This window comes from Coffea arabica, chromosome 9c, assembly GCF_036785885.1.
Source record: "Coffea arabica cultivar ET-39 chromosome 9c, Coffea Arabica ET-39 HiFi, whole genome shotgun sequence".
Classification (NCBI taxonomy): domain Eukaryota; kingdom Viridiplantae; phylum Streptophyta; class Magnoliopsida; order Gentianales; family Rubiaceae; genus Coffea; species Coffea arabica.
Genome location: NC_092326.1, coordinates 2,015,000 through 2,041,851, shown reverse-complemented (window position 1 = coordinate 2,041,851; position 26,852 = coordinate 2,015,000). Strand labels below are relative to the sequence as shown.

The following is a 26,852-nucleotide window of genomic DNA, read 5'->3' as shown; positions in this document are numbered from 1 at the left end:
GCGAGGCATGAAGCATTAATTTCTGAAAATTGCGATTTAACCCTTCAATTTCTGTTTAATTTCATTGTGGCCCAAAATCTGGAAAAGTCGAACTAATTTTGTCCTTTTAAGATTAATCCTCTGTTTGCATATTTCATGTGACTTTGTGGATAGATTAATTCTTGTTTTTAGGACATAATTGTGGCTCAATAATTTTTGTTGATTTTATCATGTTGGGTTTAGTGAAACAAGTGTTTTGGATTAAGAGGTTATTTTATTTGGGCTTAAGGAAGTTGTTTAGTTTATTTTGTTGAATTTTTTGACTTGGGCTTAGGGAGATAAAGCCCACTCTTTTGGTTTGGATTTGTTTTATTGACAAGTAGAGGCCAACCCATATGTAGCCTCTGGGCTTTGCGGCAGGCTGAAGGGATCTTTGGCCCAAAAAATAGACAAAAGTTGGCCCAGTGGCCTGGTCTCTTAGGAAACCAGAAATAAAATTGCAAATCAGCCCCTGCATTTTTCCATAACTGTACTGTGGCCCTGGACATTTTTAACTTCTTTCAATTGGGTCCCTAACTTAATTGCAAATAGGCCCCTAAACTTTATTTTTCTTTAATTTTGATCCCCAAAGCTTTTTGTTAATTTTTGCAATCAAGTCCTTTCTTCTTTTGACTTCTTAAATGTGGTTTGTTTATATGATTTAATTGATTCAATTTCACAATTCATTTTATCTTTTATGATTAATTGTTAATTAAAGCGATGCCTTGACCTTTTCTTTGTATTTTGGAGGGTAAATAAGTAATTTCATTTCGCTGGGGCCCCAATTCAAGGGAGGTACACCCTAATCCCTTATTTCTTACTCTATTTGACCCTACGTGTTCTATGTGACTTTACGTGTTTAATTGCATGCCCCTTGGATGTTTATTTATTTATTTCATTTATTTATTTATTTGCTTTATTGTCCTTAGCTTTGTATATCTATCATTTGAAAGGCACTTGAATGCCAAATTTGTAATAGTTAGGTATTTATTTTAATTATTATTTATTTCCCCTTTTTAGATTGTAGTAGGGCTCCCCTAATGTAATAGATAGGGCTTTCTTTGCTTTATTTGCCCTGTGTGACTTGCATGCCTATGTGTTATGTGTTACTTGCTTTATTAGGTTCTTGCATCTAATCAAGCATGCTAAGTGTTATGTGCTATGTGTTTATAGGTGATTGACATGTCTACTCGCTTTCCATAGTCATGAATGAATGTGATGGATGAATGTACGTCACCACACTAGTCCAATGCTAGTTGTGGCTCATTTATAGAAAGGGCTAGTCCAATGCTAGACCCAATAGGCCATCTCCCTTTCACTAGTGCATACTTGCATGTTCACTATATTTCATGCATTTTTCTTAGTTTTATCATTTGGCATGATTCTTGAACCCCTTTTCCCATCATTTTTAGGTTTTTGCATCTCATGCTAGTTATAGGGTACATTTGCTTGAGAGTCCCCTTTCGATAAGGGAAACGAGCGAGTGTGGCTACTCAATAGCCTTAGCATGCTAGTTCTTCCTTCTAATCCAAGGAAAAATCAAAGTCGTAAAGTTAGGAGTCCTTCCCGTACCCGACTTGATGCATCCCTCTAGGTTCATTCACTTTCATTCACTTCCTCATCTTTTTAAATTCACATTTTCTCACTAGTTATACTTTTCTCAATCCATACTTTCTCAACACTTTCTTCCTATCACTTATTTATTTTTCTCACCTCACAAATGGCACTCAAAATTCCACTTATATGTATCTACTATTCTATTTTTCATCCATTTACACACGAACACCTTTATTTCATCACATTTTCACACTTGCACTTACCTTTTTTTTACATTTCGCATCCTTCATACATTTTCACACTTGCACATATTTGAGTCTTCATTTGCATTTTCCTATGACCTCTATGAGATTCTTCCTATTGGCCATCACAAACCCATGTGATTGGGACCAAAAATCTCATAAGAGACATTTAGATTTAGGTTTGCATTTTCCTTTCCATTTCGCATTCATCTAGTCATATCCAACATGCGATACATACCTTGGGTAGAAAATTAGGAAACGTGGGGCTAAGTCACGCAACTAGCTTTGGCTAGGGTAAGGGAGTGCCTTAAGCTCTGCCTTTGCCTTCTCCCTTACCAAACGTGACCCCCGATCCCTTTCTTTGGTTACGTAGACCTAAAAGTTTTCAAAAAGGGTTTGTTTACTTTTTCATTCAAAAACAAAAATCATTTTTGGGTGACTTGGTATACCCTAACTCTATACCAAGTGGCGACTCCATTTTTCATACATAAAACCCTTTTGAACTTTATTTGACCAAAACCGTCGCATTTTACAATCCCACGGTCTTTGCTTTCACTTCTACACACGTTCACACACACTACTCACACATCACAATCAAAAAGTGGGGCGCGACAACTTGGCGACTCCACTGGGGACATCCTAAGTGGGTCCAAGCATTTGATTTAGCCATTCTTTTCCTTTTTCTACCCCTTTTATGCATTGCATTTTGGATATTGGGGTTGCATTTTCCTTTTTAGGACCTTTTGCCTCCCTCGCTCACGAATGTATGATTGGTTGATTGGATGTATGTTTACTTGTTTATCTCGCGCTTGCATTGCATTTGGGTGCGGGACATCACCTTAGAGCCTCACGTTGGTTCTCGATCCCTCCCCTCCAAACGAGCACTAGCATACGTGCATACGCTTTAATTTTTTACCCCTCATTTATTTTTCTTTTAGTGGCTTGTCACGCCACTCCACCCTATTATGATTTGGCGACCCACTTGGACATGTGATCACGACACGATGTGTGTGTAGCATGATCCAATGGGTCACTCAATCTTCCGCTTTAAGTTTTGGGTTGATAGCCTTTAGCTTTTAGTCAAAGGTTGAGGATTTTTGATAGATTCACTCAAACACGTAGCCGTGACACGATGTGTGCGTAGCGGTGTTTGGGGAATCGCTCGAGCCACCGACAAAGAACCTTGGGATTGATGACCCTTGGTTTCTAAGTCTGAAGGCTCGGAGACCTGAGCTTATCGAGTCTAGATGTATTAGCGAACCCCAATCTCATGCATCCATATTAGAATTGCCTAGGGTAGAGTCAACCTTACCCTAAATTAGGAAACACCATTCACGAGGGGAAGGATCCCACCCTCTTTCCTTATTTCTTTGTTGCTTTTATATCATCTAATTGTCCAACGTGTTATGTGATTATGTGTTGAACTAACGTTTCCTTGTTTCTTATCTTTCGCATTCACAAACGTTAGGAAATAAAATGTCTGGCATGACCTTCTTCTAGGACCTACCCTTGTAGATAGGCTATTGCACGTTTGACAATTGTGGTGTATTTTGTTCATAAATTCATAATGGCATACCATTTTAGGCCTACTCTGGCAAATAAAGGGTTACTTAGGTCACGTTTCATTTCAAATTGCATATTTTATTGTTTTAATAAAATGGCATCATGCATTAAATCATAGAAAGGGAATGCCACATAGGGAATCCCGTGTTTAGGAATAAGCCACCTTGTGTCTCGGATACTTAATCCAGTGAGACTTGCACGTTTATATTTTGTACCATCCAAAGGGGTAGTGCACAAGGTAAGGTAGGATCCGATCATTTTCATAGAGTGATCTTTGGAATATGAGCATCTAATAATCACTTTTTGGCCATGTTATCAAAATTGGTAAAAATCCCTTGCGTGAAGGACATTAATTTGAAGAAATTCACAAATGATTCCTCCTATTGAGACGATAAATAAATTGAGGCCAAAATTTGATTTTTAGAAGGTCATAGACTAATGCACCTCAATAATTTTGAAATAACTAATGGCCGGACAATTCAACCTATCCATTTTGCCAATTTATTCAATAAATCATCAATTCATTTGATCAATTTACCCTTTTTAGGGTCATCCGGTCGATTTTGAATAAATCGTCAATTCATTTGACCAATTTACCCTTTTTAGGGTCATCCGGTCGATTTTGAATAAATCATCAATTCATTTGACCAATTTACCCTTTTTAGGGTCATCCGGTTGGTTTTTGAATAAATCTTCATTTCATTTGGCCAATTCACTCATTTTTAGGGCAATCTAGTCGATTTTTGAATAAATCACCAACTTCATTCAATTCATTCGATTAGTTAGGGCAATTTTGTCGATTTTCGATAAATCATCAATTTCGTCTGATTCATTGACCAGTTTACCCTTTTAGGGCGATCTGGTCAATTTTGAATAAATTCTCGATTTCATTCAATTCATTTGATCAATTTCAATTTTTTAGGATGATCCGGTCCATTTTGAATAAAATTCTCAATTTCATTTGACCAATTTCTTTTTAGAATGATTCGGTCAATTTTGAGTAAGTTTTTAAATTCCACTCAATTCATTTGACTAGTTTCCCTTTTTAGGGTAATCTGGTCGATTTTAAATAAATTGTCAATTTCATTCAACCCATTTGACCAATTAGGGTTTCAATGTCGAATTTCAACTTGAGAAACCTAGTCAATTTTTGAGAAATCCATCCATTGTGTCCAGCCATTTGATCAGTTGGGGTTTTGACCCGTGCTTCACTGAGAAAATTTGGTCAATGAATTCCGATGTCTTCGATAGGAAGTTCATCAAGGTCAAACCAATTTTTGCATCGATCAAAAGTGATCAATCCATTCGGACGTTGACCTCATGTTGACAAATGTCTCTCATCACTCCAATTGACCAAATTTTTCAAAATCAATGAGTTGATTAGATCCATCAGGTATTGTATGGTGCCTACCCTAGAGGATTGCATTTTCATACTAGACCTACCCTTGGCACAAAAAGGGCCCCCCCGTAGGACATGCATACCGATTTTATATTCTTTCTTACTAACTCGGGGTATTTTTCTTTTGTTTCCCCCCTCCCCTGCATTCATAAAAAATTTTCAATAAGATGAAAATATTTCCCTATATTGGATAACAATTTTTGATCCGATAAAGTTTGGAAAGTATTATTTGATTCTTGGGCAGATCCAACAATGGAAACCTGAAAGATCCATCTGAAAGCTCTAGGCTAAGAGCTTCTAAGAGATTTCATAATTGTTTTCAAGGAAAATTCTGTATATTTGACTTTTAAATATATTTTTGTGTCAAAAGAGAAGGAGACAAGAAGGGTATATATGTGGAGCTCTTTAGAAGTTTTCTATTCTCATTTGTATCATAATTGAACGAGAAATTTTATTTCAAACTTTTTCAGTAATAAAATTTTGGGACAATCATTGTTTTGTGTATATTTATGTACATTTCATTCTTTATTCTTATTCATTGGAGATTTCATGATAAATTTTAAGAAATAAGACTAAATTGGGATTTTTTCAACCTCTTGCCTGAAAATTCACAATAAGAGTGCTCAGAATTAAAAGAGCTCACTCAAAAGGCCCTATGAGATTCCTTTTCTCCTTCACTTAACCCCAGAATAAAATCAGTCACATTGATTGATAAATTGCAAATTGGAGCCATCTTTACTTGAAAATATCCATTGTGTTTAACCGATTCAATTCACATCTAAGTGAAAGCAAAAATGTGCATTATTCTTGTTTGTTTTGAAAATTTGGAATGATACTTCAAGCATTCTTTTCTCTACCTATACACATTTTATCATTTGCTCTCCCATTTGAGCCTTTGAAAGAATAATTTCGTTTCAAATAAGAGCCCTAATGATCACTACCCTATATTGGAAAATTTTCAAATATCAAAAAGGGGAATGGATTTTCAATGACCATCTCGTTACTTTGGTTGTCATGAGGTGTAAGAATGATACTTTGGCCGTCGTTTCTACAACCTAAACACTGATCATCCCTTGCATCCTCATTTGAGCTAAAAATTGGTGGTTCTTTTCGAGTGCACATATGATCGCATCCCACATTGGGGAAGGAGATTGGGGAATTTTGAAAAAGAAAAAGGGAAAAGCAAAAATGCTAGAATAAGGAGGGAACCGCAAATTGGGGAAATTTGATTCTACCTAGGTTTCAATTTTGAAAAGAAAAGAAAAGAGGAAAAAGGACAAGTTATGTCCGGTGGGTCACTTATGTTTCATAGATATGAATGAGCAAGAGTCTTCCTCAGTCAATTAATTCAGATACATGCAAGAAATTTCGCATTAATGGAAGTTTCCTTTCAGAGTTATTGTAAGGGACGGAACAAAAGTCAGGCCCTCTTCTTTTCCGATCAAGCATTCTATCCCCGTTATCCCTTTTGAGCCTTCAGAATAAATTACTTCGTTTGGCAACCCCTGAGAATCGCAAACCCCACACTGGGGCAAGTTGGAGTTTGAAAAGGGAAAAATTTCAAGAAGTGAAAAGTGAAATGCCACAAAATCAAAAGACAAAAGAAGAAAAGAGAACCTCAGTTCAAAAGTAAACTGGGGCAAATTTTGTGAAAGTTCAAAAGAATGGCAGAAAGCCGAAAAATCAAAAGAAGAAAGAAAATGAAAGAGAAAAGGCCTCAATTGAGCATAAACTGGGGCAAAAATCTGATTTACCCTAAAATAGGGTTGGCACAACAATGCGATCTCAGATTACTTAAACCACTTTTGCAATCTGCCTTCAAGCCTTAACTTTTCTAAGCACCCCACCTGACCCCATTACAAAAGCTGAAAGTCCTGACTTCTGTTCTTTGCAATGGCCCTGTCAAGAAAATTTCTGATGTCGAAAAATTTTAGCTGTATTTCTGAATTGCTTGAGTATGAGGTTGACGCTACTCACCATGTGAAAACCCATCAGCTCGAGGGAAAAGAAAAGAAGTGAAAGAAAAGCAAGAAAAGAAAATGCAGAAAAATTCGATGCTGAAGTCCCTGGTGAGTGATGAGAAAAATGCAAACAAAGTCTGAGATCTTTGAGTTCAAAATAGGGACAATTTTGGAAAAATGCGATCTTCGGTGCAATGTTCTTGGAAGACTTATCCTTCAACTATCATTTCAAGCCACATTACAAGCTAACAAAGTCCATCGTTGACTTATTCCTTCATGACAATCCAAAATGAGGATTATGCTCATAAGAAAATCCATCAATCATTTGTGATCAGAAGAGTATAACCAGTTTTCGCATGTTTAGCTATCGTTTCTACCCCTCTGTCGCAAGCATACAAAACCTATGTGTTGACTAGGTTTTCTTAAGGAATAGGGGTGACAAACTATTTGCTTTCACTAAGATGTGGTATTGAAGGGATTACATACAATTTTGGGCACAAGAATAAGACAAATCTTGACCTCTCATTTTCCTTAGCCACCTCAAAATCAGAAATAAAGTCACTTGATTGGTCCTGAAAAGATGAGCCAACCAGAAGTGGTGACCCGTTACCCTAAGCACCAATGCTAAAAGTGAGGAAGAAATCTTCTTGAATTTGGTGTTATTTCGAGGAATTCATCATGAAATTTCTGCATGAGTTCAAACTTGACGTTTAAAGTTTCTTCACATTGTTGTATATGTGCATTCTTTTCTAAATTTTAGAAAGTGCGGTTGTTCTTTGTTCAAATAAATGGGAAATCATCTGAACAAATTTTTGCAATCAAAGGAGCCCACACTGGGGCAAAAATTTTATTTGTGAGATTTCATGAAATAAGCCCATACTGGGGCAAATTTTTTGTAATACATTTGAGATTTTTGTCCAAAAAAAAAACCAAATAATAACATTTTTCGAATCAATCCCGCTGCTCTTTTCATGGAATTTAAGTGCATGTCATGCTTTGTTAAACCCCCCTGTGCAGGTATTCATGGTTCAAAATGACGAAAAGCATCCAGTGAGGCGGAAGGCCGATACTGCAAAGAGAAACAAAAAGAAAGAGGAAAAATGGACCCGACACTGGGGCAAATTATTTTGAAAAAATTCTCTTGGAAAAATCCGGGAAAAAAAATCATCAAAAAATCAAAGTTTAAATTCTTGTTTCTTGGCAAATCAAATTCAATTTCTTGTTCACAACATCTCAAAAATCTCGTTGGGTCTGAATTTCGTGCCGCCAACATTTCAAATATCAAGATGGGCCTTGGATTTTGTACCGCCAACATTTCAAACATCAAGTTGGGCTTGGATTTCGTGCCACCAACATCACAAAAATGTCGTTGGGCCTGGATTTAATGCCGCTAACTTCACAAGATCACGTTGGGCCTGGATTTCGTGCCGCCAACTTCCCAAACATCCCGTTGGGCCTGGATTTGGTGCCGCCAACATCACAAAAATTACGTTGGGCTTGGATTTCGTGCCGCCAACTTCACAAGATTACGTTGGGCCTGGATTTCGTGCCGCCAACTTCCCATTGGGTAGGTTTGGGTTTAATCCCACTGACCAATTCATCACACTGGGGCAAATTATTTCGACAAGTCTCTCTCAGTCAGAAAAAAAAATCCAAAAATTAAAAAAAAATCAAAAAAAATCAAAGTCAAAAATCAAATCAAGTTCATCACGGCAGGCTCGGGTTTGATCCCACTGTTCGATTGTCAAAGCATTTTATTTTCATTGCTATTGGAGCTGGGTTTGTCCCGCCAGTAAGCATTTTATTTTCATTGCCACTGGAGCGTGAGGTTAGTCCCGCCAGTAAGCATTTCATTTTCACAGCCACTGGAGCGTGAGGTTAGTCCCGCCAGTGTGCCTTTCATTTTCATTGCTATTGGAGCTGGGTTTGTCCCGCCAGTAAGCATTTCATTTTCATTGCTATTGGAGCTGGATTTGTCCCGCCAGTAAGCATTTCATTTTCACAGCCACTGGAGCGTGAAGTTTGTCCCGCCAGTAAGCATTTCATTTTCATTGCTATTGGAGGTGGGTTTGTCCCGCCAGTAAGCATTTCATTTCATTGCTATTGGAGCTGGGTTTGTCCCGCCAGTAAGCATTTCATTTTCACAGCCACTGGAGCGTGAGGTTAGTCCCGCCAGTGTGCCTTTTATTTTCATTGCTATTGGAGCTGGGTTTGTCCCGCCAGTAAGCATTTCATTTTCATTGCTATTGGCGCTGGGTTTGTCCCGCCAGTGAGCATCTCATTTACATTGCTATTGGAGTTGGGTTTGTCCCGCCAATAAGCATTTTATTTTCACTGGAGCTGGGTTTGTCCCGCCAGTAAGCATTTCATTTTCATAGCCACTGGAGCGTGAGGTTAGTCCCGCCAGTGTGCGTTTCATTTTCACAGCCACTAGCCGTGGGTCAGTCCCACTAGTGAGCATTTCCTTTTCGTTCTGCCACTAGCCGTGGGACTGCTCGTGGGTCAGTCCCACTAGTGAGCATTTCCTTTTACACCGCCACTAGCCGTGGGTCAGTCCCACTAGTGAGCATTTCCTTCTGCACCGCCACTAGCCGTGGGTTAGTCCTACTAGTGAGCATCCCATGATTTAAATTTTGTTTGGGTCAGTCCCGTTTAAATTCTTGTTTGGGTCAGTCCCGTTTAAATTTCTGTTCGGATCAGTCCCGTTTAAATTCTTGTTCGAGTCAGTCCCGTTTAAATTTCTATTCGGGTCAGTCCCGTTTAAATTCTGTTCGGGTCAGTCCCGTTTAAATTCCTGTTCGGGTCAGTCCCGTTTAAATTCTTGTTCGGGTCAGTCCCGATTTTAAAATTTCCTGTCAGGGGTCAGTCCCCATCGTTTGAGTAATTCGCAGTCGAATAACGCAGGTAAGTATTTGGTGTCTATTTGTTTGTCTTAAGTTTTTCCAAAACTCAGACAAAGAGGGGCAAACTGTAGACACCAAATTTTTATTATTTTTAATTTCATTTTTATCATTATTTATTTATTTATTAATTGAGTTAGATTCTTCATTTTCATTTTGTAAGATGTTAAAAGTGGCTTTAATTCTCTTAAAATTTGGTTTGAAAATTGTTAATTTATTTTTAATTGATTTTGAAGAAAAATGAAAATGAAAAAGAAAGGGAAAATGTGTGGATAGGTGGAAGTGTGCATGTTGGACAAGTGTACAAAATGATCATTAGACAAGTGCCTAAGGAATTATAGGACAAGTGTATAGGGGGTAGGTGTCAAGGACACTTGGGGGGCTCAGGGAATTTTTGGGAAACAAAAAGAAAAAAAGAAGAAACGAGCTATGGAGGGGCAGGAAAAAAAAGGACAGAGAGAGCAAAAAAAAAATTGGGAAATTGTTGGGAGGTCTCGGGCGAGGGAACAAACGAAAGCGGAAAAGAGAAAATCAGGAGCGGCGGAACAAGGGGAGCCAAGGACAAACAGAGAGGGCCGCAACTGCGGTAAAAAACAAGGGAAAAGGAAGCCGGCTGGGAAAGAGGAAAAGCCGAGGGACAGCAAAAAGGAAAGAAACGAAGAGAGGTTTGGGTAGAGAGCACAGGAAAAAAAAAAGAAAAAGGACGACTGAGGGAATGACTTCGGCTGAGGAAAAGCAGAGGACCGGCGACTAGGTTGGAGGAGATCTGAGGGAGTTTCGTGGGGTAAGAAAACAAAGCAAAACCCAAACAGCAAAGGGAGATTTCAAGGGAAACAGCCGTCTGAACTTGAATCTCGCCTCCTCGTCATCGTCATCGACCTCCTCCTCTGCCGCAACAGCTGCAGCGACTGCTAAGAAGAAGCCACCAACTGGCGCAACCACCAAAGCTGCTGTTTTTCGCTCCGAGTCAATCACTGCAGCGGTTAAACAGAAGCCGAATCTGAAGCTGAGGACGATGTCCTCAAAACCACAGCTCCTGCCCTAACCAAACCTGATGGAGCCCAAGACGACATCGACGACGAAGAACCTGATAAGAAAACTCAACGCAGTTACAGATGAGCTGTGGGAAAGAAACGGAAGAACCAAAGCAGAGGCGCAAAGCTGCGATAAAAATCGAGCAAGGAGGGTTCGTCCGAAGAGTTGCCCGAACCACCAGTATTCCACCTACGCCACCATTTCACCGCTACCCAAAGCGCATATGATACGGAAGCCTCTTTATTTTCTTCATCTTTTTATTTTTCCTTTTTCTTCTATTGAATCTCGGCTACCGACTTGCTGTTTAGTGAAGTCTTCAAACAGAGAATTAATTTTGGGTTGAAGATTGATTTGTTAAGGCTGCCTTTCTGTGCAATTTCTTGTGTAAATGGGATATGGGTTATGGTGAAGGTTCTGAATCCCAGAACTTGAGAGATATGTCGAGGAAGGAGATGGATTTGGATTGGATGCTACGATTGAAGCACACCGCTGGAATCTGCCGTCATCCACAAATTTCACCAAGCAAGAGCACTGTAAGTTTTTATTTCTTCCCTCTTTAAATTTCAGTTTTGGTCAAGGTATTGAAATGGTTTGTTGTGAGCATTTTGTTTCAATTTTATGTTGATTGTTCATGTTTCTTTGAAATACACATGCTTTGTATGTTGACTGGATTAGAATCCCTTTTGTGTTGTTGATAATTTAGGGATCTGATTTCCATCCCTTACGCAGAAAATTGCTAAAATCCTCCATGATAACGTAGTGTTTGACAAAATGCCCAAACGAAATCCCAACCCCAAAATTTGTCTATAGTGAATCTATCTCTTGCAATTTTTCGGTGGTTGTTCATAATGGTTATGGGTTGATTGGATTGATTTTCTTGTTTCTGATAAAAATTTGGGGCTGATTATAGTTTCAATTGATCCAAAATTTGACGAAGTCATTAACGCCCTTTACCTGTTTAATGAAATGCCTGAACCAGAAATTTGAACCAAAAAGGAGTGTCGTATGTAATTTTGGTGCGCAATCGAGATGAGTTCTGGCCAGTGCAAAGCTGACCAGAACCTGAGCATTCGCTAGTCGAGCAGAGGGAAAGAAAATCATGTTTTCCCAAGTGGATTTCTCCCATTTTCGTCATTTGCATGTTGAGATGCTATGTTTGAGTGTTGTGGATTTGAGAAGCATCAAAAGTTGTAGAAACTTTTCCTCTTATTTGCATCAAGAAGAAAGCCTCTGCGAGGCATGAAGCATTAATTTCTGAAAATTGCGATTTAACCCTTCAATTTCTATTTAATTTCATTGTGGCCCAAAATCTGGAAAAGTCGAACTAATTTTGTCCTTTTAAGATTAATCCTCTGTTTGCATATTTCATGTGACTTTGTGGATAGATTAATTCTTGTTTTTAGGACATAATTGTGGCTCAATAATTTTTGTTGATTTTATCATGTTGGGTTTAGTGAAACAAGTGTTTTGGATTAAGAGGTTATTTTATTTGGGCTTAAGGAAGTTGTTTAGTTTATTTTGTTGAATTTTTTGACTTGGGCTTAGGGAGATAAAGCCCACTCTTTTGGTTTGGATTTGTTTTATTGACAAGTAGATGCCAACCCATATGTAGCCTCTGGGCTTTGCGGCAGGCTGAAGGGATGTTTGGCCCAAAAAATAGACAAAAGTTGGCCCAGTGGCCTGGTCTCTTAGTAAACCAGAAATAAAATTGCAAATCAGCCCCTGCATTTTTCCATAACTATACTGTGGCCCTGGACATTTTTAACTTCTTTCAATTGGGTCCCTAACTTAATTGCAAATAGGCCCCTAAACTTTATTTTTCTTTAATTTTGATCCCCAAAGCTTTTTGTTAATTTTTGCAATCAAGTCCTTTCTTCTTTTGACTTCTTAAATGTGGTTTGTTTATATGATTTAATTGATTCAATTTCACAATTCATTTTATCTTTTATGATTAATTGTTAATTAAAGCGATGCCTTGACCTTTTCTTTGTATTTTGGAGGGCAAATAAGTAATTTCATTTCGCTAGGGCCCCAATTCAAGGGAGGTACACCCTAATCCCTTATTTCTTACTCTATTTGACCCTACGTGTTCTATGTGACTTTACGTGTTTAATTGCATGCCCCTTGGATGTTTATTTATTTATTTCATTTATTTATTTATTTGCTTTATTGTCCTTAGCTTTGTATATCTATCATTTGAAAGGCACTTGATTGCCAAATTTGTAATAGTTAGGTATTTATTTTAATTATTATTTATTTCTCCTTTTTAGATTGTAGTAGGGCTCCCCTAATGTAATAGATAGGGCTTTCTTTGCTTTATTTGCCCTGTGTGACTTGCATGCCTATGTGTTATGTGTTACTTGCTTTATTAGGTTCTTGCATCTAATCAAGCATGCTAAGTGTTATGTGCTATGTGTTTATAGGTGATTGACATGTCTACTCGCTTTCCATAGTCATGAATGAATGTGATGGATGAATGTACGTCACCACACTAGTCCAATGCTAGTTGTGGCTCATTTATAGAAAGGGCTAATCCAATGCTAGACCCAATAGGCCATCCCCCTTTCACTAGTGCATACTTGCATGTTCACTACATTTCATACATTTTTCTTAGTTTTATCATTTGGCATGATTCTTGAACCCCTTTTCCCATCATTTTTAGGTTTTTGCATCTCATGCTAGTTATAGGGTACATTTGCTTGAGAGTCCCCTTTCGATAAGGGAAACGAGCGAGTGTGGCTACTCAATAGCTTTAGCACGCTAGTTCTTCCTTCTAATCCAAGGGAAAATCAAAGTCGTAAAGTTAGGAGTCCTTCCCGTACCCGACTTGATGCATCCCTCTAGGTTCATTCACTTTCATTCACTTCCTCATCTTTTTAAATTCACATTTTCTCACTACTTATACTTTTCTCAATCCATACTTTCTCAACACTTTTTTCCTATCACTTATTTATTTTTCTCACCTCACAAATGGCACTCAAAATTCCACTTATATGTATCTACTATTCTATTTTTCATCCATTTACACACGAACACCTTTATTTCATCACATTTTCACACTTGCACTTACCTTTTTTTTTACATTTCGCATCCTTCATACATTTTCACACTTGCACATATTTGAGTCTTCATTTGCATTTTCCTATGACCTCTATGAGATTCTTCCTATTGGCCATCACAAACCCATGTGATTGGGACCAAAAATCTCATAAGAGACATTTAGATTTAGGTTTGCATTTTCCTTTCCATTTCGCATTCATCTAGTCATATCCAACATGCGATACATACCTTGGGTAGAAAATTAGGAAACGTGGGGCTAAGTCACGCAACTAGCTTTGGCTAGGGTAAGGGAGTGCCTTAGGCTCTGCCTTTGCCTTCTCCCTTACCAAACGTGACCCCCGATCCCTTTCTTTGGTTACGTAGACCTAAAAGTTTTCAAAAAGGGTTTGTTTACTTTTTCATTCAAAAACAAAAATCATTTTTGGGTGACTTGGTACACCCTAACTCTATACCAAGTGGCGACTCCATTTTTCATACATAAAACCCTTTTGAACTTTATTTGACCAAAACCGTCGCATTTTACAATCCCACGGTCTTTGCTTTCACTTCTACACACGTTCACACACACTACACACACTACTCACACATCACAATCAAAAAGTGGGGTGCGACATCAAGGATATAGAAGCTCTCAGGAGCTAAGTTTCACATTTGCCGATGTCATTTGTATATCTCCCCGTGATGGCTCTCCGTCACCCGGGTTGATATTTTCATATCCGTAGTTCACCACTTACTTCTCATCCGTCCACCATACACCACTTCGGGCCCGCACGACATTTATAAGGCGATACTTTACGAGTATGCCAAGCGAGATCTCTCAATAGATCAAACTTATCAAGTGAATCTCATGGTTCACCGAGATTCCCGACCAAGCCCATGCCGGCTCGGGTTCCAAGGTCGGCCTATGAGTTTGGGCGTTCCCCATGTATCATGTAAATGTCGAGGAGATTCACTCCATCGACGTATGCAATCGTAGCATACCATGTCATATATTCAAGCATTTGACAGTTTTAATCATGTATTTCAAGTCATATAAACCATGCAAAGCATGTCAAACATGAGTCATTTGTTCCAAATGAGAACGAGTGCGATTAAATACACACTCGACTCTATTTTTCAAAATCCAATAGACTAAGCATGTAATCAGGTAAGTCAAACAGGAATCAAGTCTTTAGAGTTCAAGTAGGCATACACTTGACACTCACCAAGTTATGCAAGCAAGTAAATTGGAGGAAGAGTTCAAACTTCCACAGTAGGGCCTCTTGGAGGTCCTCGTGCGTGCCTGAGTAAATAATAGTGAATTATCATCCATATCCCAAATAACGAGGAATAATTCGTTCACTAGTATTACTCTAGAGAATTCCGTGAAAATGAACCTCAATTACTCTTAAATCGAGGTTCGAGAGAGGTTTGATAACATTCAACAATATTTAAGTCTTTATCTAGGAAATCGGGGATAAAACGTTTAGATAATATCAAAAGAATAAAGAGTTCTTGAAAAACTCTATTTCCTTGAAAGTTGGAAAATTTCAGTTTTGTTATGAATCTTTGAAAAATCGTAACTCACTCGGCATAAGTCGAGAATTGGAAAACTTTATACCGTTGAAAACCTATTAGAAAGTACTGCAAGTTTCTAGAAGACACTTTTCCATGAATCGAAGTGGAAAGTGCTCAAAAATGAGCCTAAAGTTGCTGTTCCAAATCACCCAGGATTGAGCCGGGGTTGGTTTTTCGCTAACTTTGAAAATTCGGCAGATTTCACTCGTTGTAAACCAGCCCTTGAAACTTATAGCTCAATTAGAGGTACAAGTAAGGTTTAGGCCAGAACAAACGGATCAATAATCGGAGTTTCGAGCATCAAGATATGGTAGCTCAAAGTTGGGAAAAATTCAAGACTGTTACAAAATTTCCAGATTTGGTTCCGACTTTGGACCTTTTGTTAAGTGTCGAAACGGACTTGGATTGACACCAAATTTTGCAGTATACTACTCCTATATGAAGGGTAACTCTCTATCAAATCTCATGGAAAAATACCCTCGGAAAGGTGGTTAATCAATCAACCAAAGTTTGGAAAATCCTTAAGGCAATCTGTCCAAAGCTAAGGTTTTCAAAAACGAGGCAGTTTCCGTGTATTGATCATAACTCCCTCAATTTAACTCGGAATTGGAAATGGTTGATAGTGTTAGAAAATACATTCATAGGGCTACAACTTCACAGAAGAAATCGTTTTAAGTTTCAGCATGCAACTGGTTCAAAATCAAGCCTCAAGTTGCAGTATCAACAAATCATTTCGGCAGAACGGAGAAATAGGACAGCCGACTTCAGATGAATGGTATGGCTCACACACCTAAAACCAGAATGTGCATTATACACCGTTGGAAACATGGAAACGTATAGTTTCAAATACCGCTAACGGCACTTGATTTCGACGTCGGAGTACGGAGTTATGGACGAAACACAAACACTGGTCTGGTTACGACGGCAACCGTTTTCCCAGATTACTAGCTTGGGAAATAAATTCGTTTGACCCACCAAAACTCAGTATTTTTCAACAAAAATTTGTACAGAACTGCTACAACATGTAAACAACATAATCAGGCCATTAAATCCTCAGTTTCTGCATTAAAATGACCGAACAGAGCAGGGGTAAAATGGGAACTTTTTGTTTCAAGAGTTCAATAACGTTTCTGGTAACAAAGCACCTTTAATCTACTTCCTTAAGCTCTAATTCAGCAACAAAACCATCATCAAACATCATCACAGCCATCAACCCAAAGTGGGAGTTCATAGAGCCCACGTTTAACAATTTTCCCAACAATACAAGCTACTAAAGTGACGATTCTAGCTCAAATGCATAAATCAAACTCCAAAAGACAAGTTTAAGGTGATTGATTACTACCTACTTTGATGGCTGGTTAGGACAGAAGTTTCGGCCCCTTTGAAGCTTGAAGAACCGTGAAAGCTCCTCCCTTTTCCAGCTAAATATGTTGTCCAAGACTTAGGCTAAGTGGTGCTAAATTTTTAGAAGATTTGGTGGTGATTTGCATGAGTTTTGGAAGAAGAAATGTTGAAGGTTTCGGTTGTCCCTTTTGCTGCTGCTATCCGGCCATGAAGCTTTGCAGAAATGAAATGAGATTGCTGGTTCCTTTGCGTACATAAGACGCTTGACGTCTAATATATTAAATACGTCAAATCAATTACAACTAGTGCCCTACGCGCGCGTTTTGTGTTCAATTTCTCTTACGTTTGTTGCACTAGTGCACTAAACCTCTAGGGCACTTACATTCATATAAATATTATTTATTCTTAATTGTCCCAAAATAATGGTCCAAAGTCCCTCAATTAAGCGCGCACGTGCAAACACGTATTTCTAATTTAGGCGCAATAAAAATTGAAACCTTTGAAAAATTCTTATAACGATTGTACCCCTAGCTATCACTTGTGTGATTAAACCTAAAATTGTCTATTTTAGGACCATTGTATAGGTCTCAAATTTTGAGCTTATTGTACTCCGAATTGGCTAAAGTGTTTAGACACGTTTTCACTTTTTCGCTAAACAAGCTTTTAAAAAAATAATTTTTTTGAAATGAGGCGCTTTAAAAATATAACGAATCTATAAAACCATGTACTTTGGTCTAATAAGGCTAGAAAATATTATTCGTGACAAAAATCCAAATAAATAATTAATTGAGCCAAAATTAGGGATTTTAAAATAATAAAAATTTTCGAGTCCTCAAAGGAGGTCCGTGTAGAAAGTGATGATTCAGATGCTGCTAGGATGCACTTACATCTTGCCAAAGGTCAGTTGCTGGCGGCCTTGAGAGTGGAGGAGTTGTTTTGGAAGCAGAAGGCTCGGGTTAGGTGGCTTCAGGAGGGAGACCGAAATACAAGGTTCTTTCACGCTGTCGTCAAGAATCGAAGGGTACGTTCGATCATTCACAAGATTAGAAATGGCCAAAGGGAATGGGTGGAGTCGGAGGAGGAGATTGGAGCAGAGGCGGTACGGTACTTTGAGGGCCTGTTTACGGATCAGTGTCCAGTATCTTCCTCTGATTTTCTTCAGCATATTCCAAGAATTTTGACTGATGAGGAGAATGATTTGTTGGAGCAATTTCCCTCTGAGGAGGAGATTCGAAGTGCGGTGTTTGTGATGGATGGGGAGAGTGCACCGGGTCCGGATGGATATACGGGCAAATTTTTTACGGTAGCGTGGTCAGTTATCGGTGCGGATGTGGTTAGCGCAGTGTGTAGTTTTTTCTGCGGGGCTGAGTTGCCTCGTGCTGTTTCCGCGACCTCCATTGTACTCATTCCTAAGGTTAGGCACCCAAAGGATTTTTCACAATTTCGGCCAATTAGCTTGTGTAACTTTGTTAACAAGTTAATTTCGCGAATTTTGGCGGATCGCTTGGCCCAAGTCCTTCCAAAGATCATATCCCCACAGCAGAGTGGATTTGTTCGGGGGCGGCTTATATCGGATAATTTCTTGCTTGCGCAAGAATTGCTCTCTAATATGGGGAGGACTTCCAGAAATGCTGATGTTGCTCTGAAATTAGATATGTCAAAGGCTTATGACCGTGTTTCCTAGATTTTTTTTACTATGGTTTTGAGAAGATTTGGATTTAGGGAGCAGTGGATTGATAGGATTTGGAGATTAGTGTCGAATGTATGGTTTTCGATACTAATCAATGGGGCCAGTGTGGGTTTCTTTAAGTCTACGCGAGGACTTCGTCAAGGGGACCCATTATCTCCCGGATTGTTTATTATTGGCGCGGAGGTGTTGTCCCGTTCTTTAAACAAGTTAGTAGAGCATCGGGAGTTCAAGTGCTTTTCAGTTCCGCGGGAATGTCCTAAGATCACTTATCTCAGTTACGCAGATGACGTTTTGGTTTTTTCTAGTGCTTCGTCCTCTTCACTGAGGTGTGTTATGCAGACAATCGAGGACTATGGAGCAATTTCGGGACAGGAGATTAATGTTCAAAAGTGCGGGTTCATGGTGCATGCTAAATTGCCTAGTCAGTGTGTGGCAAGGGTTCGACGGGTAACTGGGTTTGGTCTTAAGACGTTTCCCGTGCGTTACTTGGGATGTCCGCTTTTTGTGGGGCGTCAGAAGTGCCTATATTTCATGGAGCTAGTACAGTCAGTCACTTCTAAAATTTCATCATAGAGTTCCAGATTTCTATCCAATGGGGGTCGGATCGTTCTCATCAAACACGTACTATCAGCAGTCCCGACTCACTTATTGGCAGCTTCATGTCCTCCGAAGGGAGTCCTAACATTGGTTGAACGGGCTATGGCAAATTTTCTCTGGGGGGAGCGGGAAGGTGGCCTTCGACATCATTGGATCAAGTGGGCAGACCTGTGTGCCGATTCGTCACAGGGAGGGATTGGTGTTCGGGCGTTACTGGATGTTCATACCGCATTCTCGCTCAAATTGTGGTGGCGTTTCCGTACAGGGGAGTGTTTATGGGCAACATTTATGAAAACCAAGTATTGTCGGCAGAGTCATCCATGCATGGTAGAGGCAGTGCAAGGCAGTTCATATATGTGGAGGCGCTTGCTCCAAGTTCGTGAGGTGGCGGAGCAAAATCTTTGGTGGGAGATGCGGTCGGGACAGTGTAATTTCTGGTTTGACAATTGGATGGGGTCTGGTCCTCTGTGTCAACGGTTACAAAGTGTTTCCGATCACTTAGTTAGGGATTACATATTGAATGGAAGGTGGAATCAACAGTTGTTGCGGCTTTGGGTTCCCGAGGACATAGTTTCAGAGATAGTTTCCAAAGCTGCCCCAGTGGGATCTGCGGACGATCGTGCAGTGTGGGCCTTGACGGAGTCAGGGGATTTTTCCATTGCTTCCACATACAGGCTGCTTGGTGGCCAGACCCCCTCTTCTTTCATGTTTGATAGGGTTTGGCACACTGTAATCCCGATCAAGATATCATTCTTCATGGTAAGACTGCTGTGGGATCGGTTACCGATGGCGTCGTCACTAGGAAGATTGCAAGTGTATGGCCCATCCAAGTGTTTTTGCTGCTTGGCCTCGCAATCTGAATCGTTGGAGCATGTTTTTGCGGAAGGTGAGTTAGCTTAATTTCTGTGGTCCTTTTTTGGGAATGGCACTGGAGTGAGTTATAGAGGAATAGGGGTGCGGTCGCGGTTGGCGGCTTGGTGGTGCCAACCGGTTCGGCACTCTCGTATGGAGTCATTACACACGGTTTTGCCTTGCATTATTTGCTGGCATATTTGGTTGGCACGGAATCTTGCAATTTTTGAGGGACAGCTCCTGCGCCGTTAGACCATTTGTGATCGTATCCTGGCGGATGTCGTGGGGCTATTTTCCAGGAAGTCTGCAGGTGAGTTTACTGGGGTTGGTTTTTGGCCGGCAGTCTACTCCAACGTCTCTGGGTGGAGGCCTCGGTATTCCCATAGAGAGGTCTGTTGGGAATTTCCAGCCCAGGCGGTCTTCAAGTTAAATACGAATGGATGCTCGCTTGGCAACCCGGGCATTAGTGGCGGGGGTGGTGTGCTTAGGGACTCGTCTGGTGCTTTTTTATTTGGTTTCTCTGTTCCGTTTGGGGAACTAACATGCCTTCAAGCGGAGATCAAGGCTTTGGTGTTTGGGGTGCAACAATGCCGTCTTCGGGGATTTTCGCGTATTCAGGTGGAGGTGGACTCTCTTGTGTTAGTCAATCTACTGGTAAGAAAATTGAGGTGTCCGTGGTTAGTTCGGTAGGATCTAGATGCGTTAGAGGCAATCCAGGGATTGGAGTGGACGGTCAGGCATTGTTATCGGGAGGCGAATCAGGTGGCGGATGCCTTAGCCAAGGTTGGGGCACAGTCTGAGGGTATTATCTTGTATATGTCACAGTCTGAATTGCCAAGATTGGCAAGGGGGGCCTTAGGTTTAGATAGGTCGCAGACTCCTGCTATTCGCACTCGAGTTGTTTGTCATTAAAGCCTGTGTATTTTTGTTTTCTTGCCTTTAATAAAATCTTAATTTTGTGTTAAAAAAAATAGTTAGTTATTTTATATTCTCAAAAAATCTCTCATACTTATCCCCAGTCCCTGTGGATTCAATTCTACTCACCGCTATATGCAAAATATGTATTTTTCTTGAGTAAGTAATTATTATTGTATAGACTCGACACCTGTCATCTTTTCTCCTTAGAGTTGTCTAGTGAGAGCTTTCTTCTCTCCTAAATTTTTTAGTGGAATTTTATTCTCTTCTAAGGATTCCTAGTAAGATTTTTTGATAATTTTTTCATTTTTCTTTTATTATATTTGAGTTTTTCAGATTTTGATTATTAGATCTGAAATTTCTTAGATCTATTCGGTAGATCTCACTATAATATATGGACTTGAAACCGTTAATCAGCAGATGTGATGATTACAAGCATGCATAGATATTCATAGAACTACAATTATTTTATCTTATTTTTTAAATTTGGAGCTTTATAATGTAATTTTTATTGTTCTTCATATTTGTAGTATCCTTTCTTTAGATCTATTATTTTATATTTGTATATATTTGATAATATAATTTCTACCATTAGTGTAAATTTTAATGAAAATATGATATTTTATTAAAAAAAATCATCTTTGATCAAAACACAAACGGAAATTCTTGGTAGGTCATTATTTTTCTCAATCTCACAAAGAGTGAAAAGAAAGCTTCTTAAGGCTTAGGTTCCGTTTGATAAAACTGAATCTAAATCTAAATTCTGAAGTCTGAATTCTGAAATCTGAATACTGAAACAATTAATTTGCTGAATTTTAAACACTGAAAAAAATATATCAATGTCTGAATTTTAATACTAAACCTATTTATACTGTTTGATAAATATTTAGAGCTGAATACTTAATAAGTTTAATTTGACAATTTTGCCCTTATATCCTTTCATTCAAAAAAGAAATAGAATCTATGATTTAATTAGTTTAAATTGTTAGGTATGAAAATGATAATATTTATTTTCAAATCAAATTAATATAAAAGATGAAATATATTATATGAGGAGTATGGAGAAGATGTGAAAGTCATTAAAAAAAGAGAAAAGAGAAACTAAAAATCGTTAGATAGAGAATATTATGTTGTTTAATTAGATAAGAATTTTGAATATAATTAACAAATAAGGGTAAATTTGGTGGATAAGATAAGGTAGTTGAAGTAATTCTATTGATTTTTATCAGAATTAAGCATTCAGTTAGGATTCTTGTGCTGAAAAAAATACACACAGGTTCAACACTGCTTAACAAGTTGAGCAAATAGATTTTCATTTATCAAACACTTAAAACATCTGAATATCTGAAAAAATTCAGATTCAGCACTTTGTTATATTATCAAACAGACCCTTAGTGGACTTACTAGCATATGTACAATAGGTTAATGTTTTGAATTATTCATATTGTTGTTCTAAATATATTTTTCTCTTTTTATTTGGTTTGGAAGATAGTGGATGGAGGGTGGCAGGGTAATTAATTTCTCATTGGCATTTCAACTTATTTTTTTGCTTGACCTTTCGTCATCATGTATTAAGCCATTTCTGGGTCTTTATACTTCCCTAAACATAAATCTGAAATGTTGACTTTAAAAATTATCACATTAACATATTCTTTTATTCTATCTTTCTCAGTAGATAATTTTACAGAAAAATCAACTTTACCTACTAAAAAATCTCACCTATCTGTTGCATTAGCATTCAAATTAAGATAGACATGAAAACATTAAATTAAATGGTATCATTGAATTGCTTCAATCAAAACCATCTGGCAAAGTGCATCAGTGGCCATTAAATTTTCATGAATGTCTCTTTTCGGCCATCCATTTTTTTTTCATTCAACAAAGTTCAGTAACTAGTAATACAGTTTGGCTAAAATTTTAGCATACTATGTATGTTAGTTCATGTCAAAAACAGTTTTTATCCTAAAACTGCATGGTTAAAGAATTACAAGACTAAAGATAGAACACTTGATTTAAATTCCCCGTTTTGTGTGTGTTGTGCATGGTTGGTCAAATATACCTTAGAGGAAGAGGCAGCTTAGGGAACAAATGAAGTTTTCTTAAATCTTCTGGTTGAGTGATCATGTATAACATGTCAGCCCAGTCAAGCTTTTGCTCCTCTGATTTGGCAAAGGCCTGCCCATATCCTTCTACATCTCCTGGTTCTTGACCATATTTGTTTTTTTCAGCCATCGGCAGATTGAAAAAATCTTGAACTCCTGATTTCAATTTCTCCAGCAATGAAGAGCTAACTCCATGATTAATCAGCTGCTGACAGTTATTCTCATAGGTAATAGTGTCTGGATGGAACAACACATAAGCATATGTATACTTTCAACTGATTTGCACTCGTAAAATTCAGGTAAAAGATGATTAAGTCATCAACGGATTCATTTTTCATAGGACTTTGATTTCATTTGAAGATGGTTTCTTTTTTTTTTCGATACAAAAAAAAGTAGGATGGTCTCAAACCTTGAAAAAGGTAACCATAAAGTTTTGGTCTAGTGGCTACCAAGGGGAATTTAAAGTTCCTTTCTAGGATGTTGGTTAGGGTTCAAACCTTACACAAAATCGACGGTTCAAACATCGAAATAACAACACTCGATAATTTAGTTTTGTAAAAAAGTTGTATAATCAAACTATTTCAAATATACAATAGCTTGTCACACAAATATATGTTTGTCATACATTCAATCCTTGTATATATACCTGGAAAAAACCCCCTCCTTGCAAGCAGAATGCAGCTTCTGAAGCTCCAAATCAGTTATCTCCACAGTAGAATTAAACAAGCATTGCATATCCACAACTTGTATTTGGTGGAAAGAACCACCGTTAGAGATGGTTGGACATTGGTCTTTGTCAGGGCGTATGTAACGAGTTGGAACAGAAGAGGGATTTTCCTTAGCCAACTCTTGGACAAAAGGAACTTTTAGAGATCCCCCAAGCTTTCTTGTCTTGGGATCCATGATTGTGGTTCTTTTCAACTTCAAAAGTCTAATTCTTGTATCTATCCACTGAATCCCTAGTTTAGAATATATATATATATATTTTTCGCACCAGATGTTTCATTAATCCAACACTGTTTATGTGAGGACCCGAAATTTTTTTTATTCTTATCTTATTTTTCTGGCTTATTTAAATAATTATTTACCCGTTTCTTTGAATAATTTATTTCAACTATTTTAAATCCATTTACATGGAACAATGTCTCAATTATATTTTTAAAACGTCCCGTTAGTAAATTTAATTTTTCTGTGACTTGTTTAGCAAAAAATAGCGAATATACATTTTTCGAGGTAATATTCGATCCGAGAGTACAATTATCTTGAAAAATTAAGAATGATCAATAGTAAACTAAGAAAAATTAATTGAGGGTTTAGAGGTGAGTGAGTTCAAAAATTTCGCCTTATTACGTGCGAGTAGAAAGTTCGCGCATTGCGCGTAGGTACGATTAAGTAGAGATTTGAAAAAGTTATACCAGACTCATAAGAGTGAGTAAATACAGTGTTAAAGGAATTATAGTTGAGGATTAGTGTACAAGTGAAATGAACAAGAGAGAAAAGTGGTAGTACGGGACACTATTCGAACCCTATTCAAAGTTGACTTTTGCAAAGCTTTTGGCCACAATTTCTTCAATCTTCCAAGACAAGATTCACACAACTCAAACCACTCTCTCTCTCCTCTTTTTGGACGGCCGAAACAGCAAAGGAAAAGGAAGAAAGAAAGCTTCTTCATCTTGCTTCAAATCTTGTTCCACTTCCCTCACAAATCTTCACCCAAATCACATACTACTTGGAGATTAGTTCTAGATTGGAGAAAGGCATCATCTTGTGGAATTTCTTGGAGGGTTTGTGGTGAAAAAATTCTGGTATCATCTAGGGTTCAAGAGGTAACCCTTTACCTTCTTCAATCTTTCTAATTTCTTAAAAAATGAAGCTTAATTTGCATGAGTTTACAACCCTAAGTAAGAAATAAGTTAGAGGACTTGAGAAATTTCAATTCTTTTTTTAATCTCTAGGCTAGCGGTCTTGAGGTGGATTATAGGTAGTTGACTTGAGAATTAAAATGCTTGATTGTTGTGTTTATGTGTTATATAAGAGATTTATGGTTAGAATATGGAGAGAAAGTTGGAAGAGGTGTGAGATGTGAGCTGGCCGAAACTGTCCTGTGGTTATCTTGTTTACATTTCGAATTTTTGTTCGTTATTTGACTATGAAATGGATGGATATATGTTGTATATTAGGTGTACAAAGTACCTTGCAAAAATTATTTCATTTGGTTGCCCAAAACTAGAGTTTTTGAAAATGAAAGAAATCTGGAATTTGTGATTAGTAGGTCTGGACAGTAGCTCTTTGTTCGAACATAACTTGTTGTACAAAAGTTGAAATTGAGTGCCATTTGTGGGATTTGAAACTAGACATTTATAGCTTTCTAACGGTATAAAAATCACCTATTAGTTCAAACTGATTGAACGGTAGTGATTTAACAAATTTGGCTCTCCTATTGTGACTCTCTATCCGAGAGGAATGGAGAAACTGCATCGTGTGGCTTAATTTTCTCTTACTTGTGAATTGATTTTGGAAATGACTCTTTCTGATGAAATGTAGAATTTTGAACACAGTTTCCAACTCCATAAACCATTCCCAATTCGAATTTGTATTGAGTGAGATATGATTTGATTTCGAAAGTGCAACAAAGCTGGAAACTGGAAGCTTTTCCCTTTCTTGTTGGCCGAATGGTCAAATCTGTTTTGGGATGTTTTGCCTCGAAAATCTGTGTCAATTGCTTGTCAATTTCTTATCAAATGTTTCTGGAACCTTGGTTCCAAAAATAAAGTCAATTGGGATTGATTTCATTGGACAAAAACCTTTGGAAAGAAAGAAAGAGTGGGTTGGCAGATTTACTTTGAAAATTTCATGAATTTTAGTCATTTTGTTAACTGCCTTCCCGTGTGAGTTTTTGCCTATAATTTGATAGGGAGGAATTCCAAATATGAAAGTTTAAGTGTACCAAATTTGGTGTAAATTCAATACCATTTCGATATCCAAATGATGCCTAAAACATTGCTCTTCAAATCTGAAAATTCACTGTTCAAGTAGTGAAAATTAACCGAATTTAGGCTATTATATCTTGATGCTCAAAACTCTGAATTTAGTTTTGTTTGTTGTGTTTGAAAACTTGTTTAGAACACTCTTACTGCATTACAAATTTCAAAGACTGATTCATTTTCTGTGAATTTTGCCGAATTTCCAAAAATAGCTAAAAAATCAAGACTGGTTCAAACCTGTCCTCTTGGAAGTGAAACTTTGAGTTGAAAAATGAGTGCTTTTCGTTTAGAATCTTGACAAAGTGTCTTCTAGGAACTTTTAGTACTTTGGATTTAGTTTCCAACGGAATAAAGTTTTTCCATATTTGGACGTATCGAACTCAAGATTTGATTTTACTAAGTTTATCGCACAAAGCTGAAAATTCATGATTTTTTGAAAAATGAGTTTTTAAGAACTTTTCGTTGTCTTTCGATATCGATCATCCATTTTAAACTCATCTTCATGGAGGATGCAAGTTTCTCTTGTGAATTTAAATCCTCTCTTTTCAATCTCGATTTTCAAGATATTAAAGTTCTTTTAAGACATTGTCTTAGTATTGCGCAAGTGTACATTCTTTCTTGTTTGGCAAGGAGTTTGTAAGTATTTGTGAGTGATAGATAATTGTTATTTCTTCAGGCGCTCAAAAAGATCTTGAAAAGAATCTCGGAGCCGACCACTGAAGGCTTATTTGCTCACTTACTCACTTTTTGACTTGGTGAGTGTCAAGTGTATGGAGTGTTGCTACGTGCTTAAATGTTCTTATTGATTGAGTATTGTGAAAGTGCCGAGTCGAGTGTGTACTTTACCGCACTCGTTCTCTTTTAAGTGAATTATATATTGAATTGTATGAAGTGAATTTGCTAAGTGAATAATGTGAAGTGTTGCAATAGTAAATCATACTATATGTGAATCAATGTCGATTGGAGTGAATCTCATCGACTTATATTGATAATTGTGAGGGATGCCCAAACTCATCGGCAGATCTTGCGACTCAAACCGGCATGAGCTTGGTCGTGAAGTTTGGCGAGCCATGAGA

At 38.0% G+C, this 26,852-nt stretch overlaps 1 protein-coding gene across 1 annotated transcript; it reads right to left on the bottom strand.

Annotated features, from left to right (window-relative positions):
- Positions 1–22,624: 22,624 nt before the first annotated feature.
- Positions 22,625–23,695, bottom strand: LOC113708438 (protein SRG1-like). Its single transcript, XM_027230891.1, has 3 exons — positions 23,439–23,695; positions 22,750–22,977; positions 22,625–22,658 (listed from the first exon to the last, which is right to left on the bottom strand). The coding sequence occupies exons 1-3, from the start codon at positions 23,693–23,695 to the stop codon at positions 22,625–22,627; spliced, it is 519 nt and encodes a 172-aa protein (XP_027086692.1).
- Between the last annotated feature and the right edge of the window lie 3,157 nt (positions 23,696–26,852).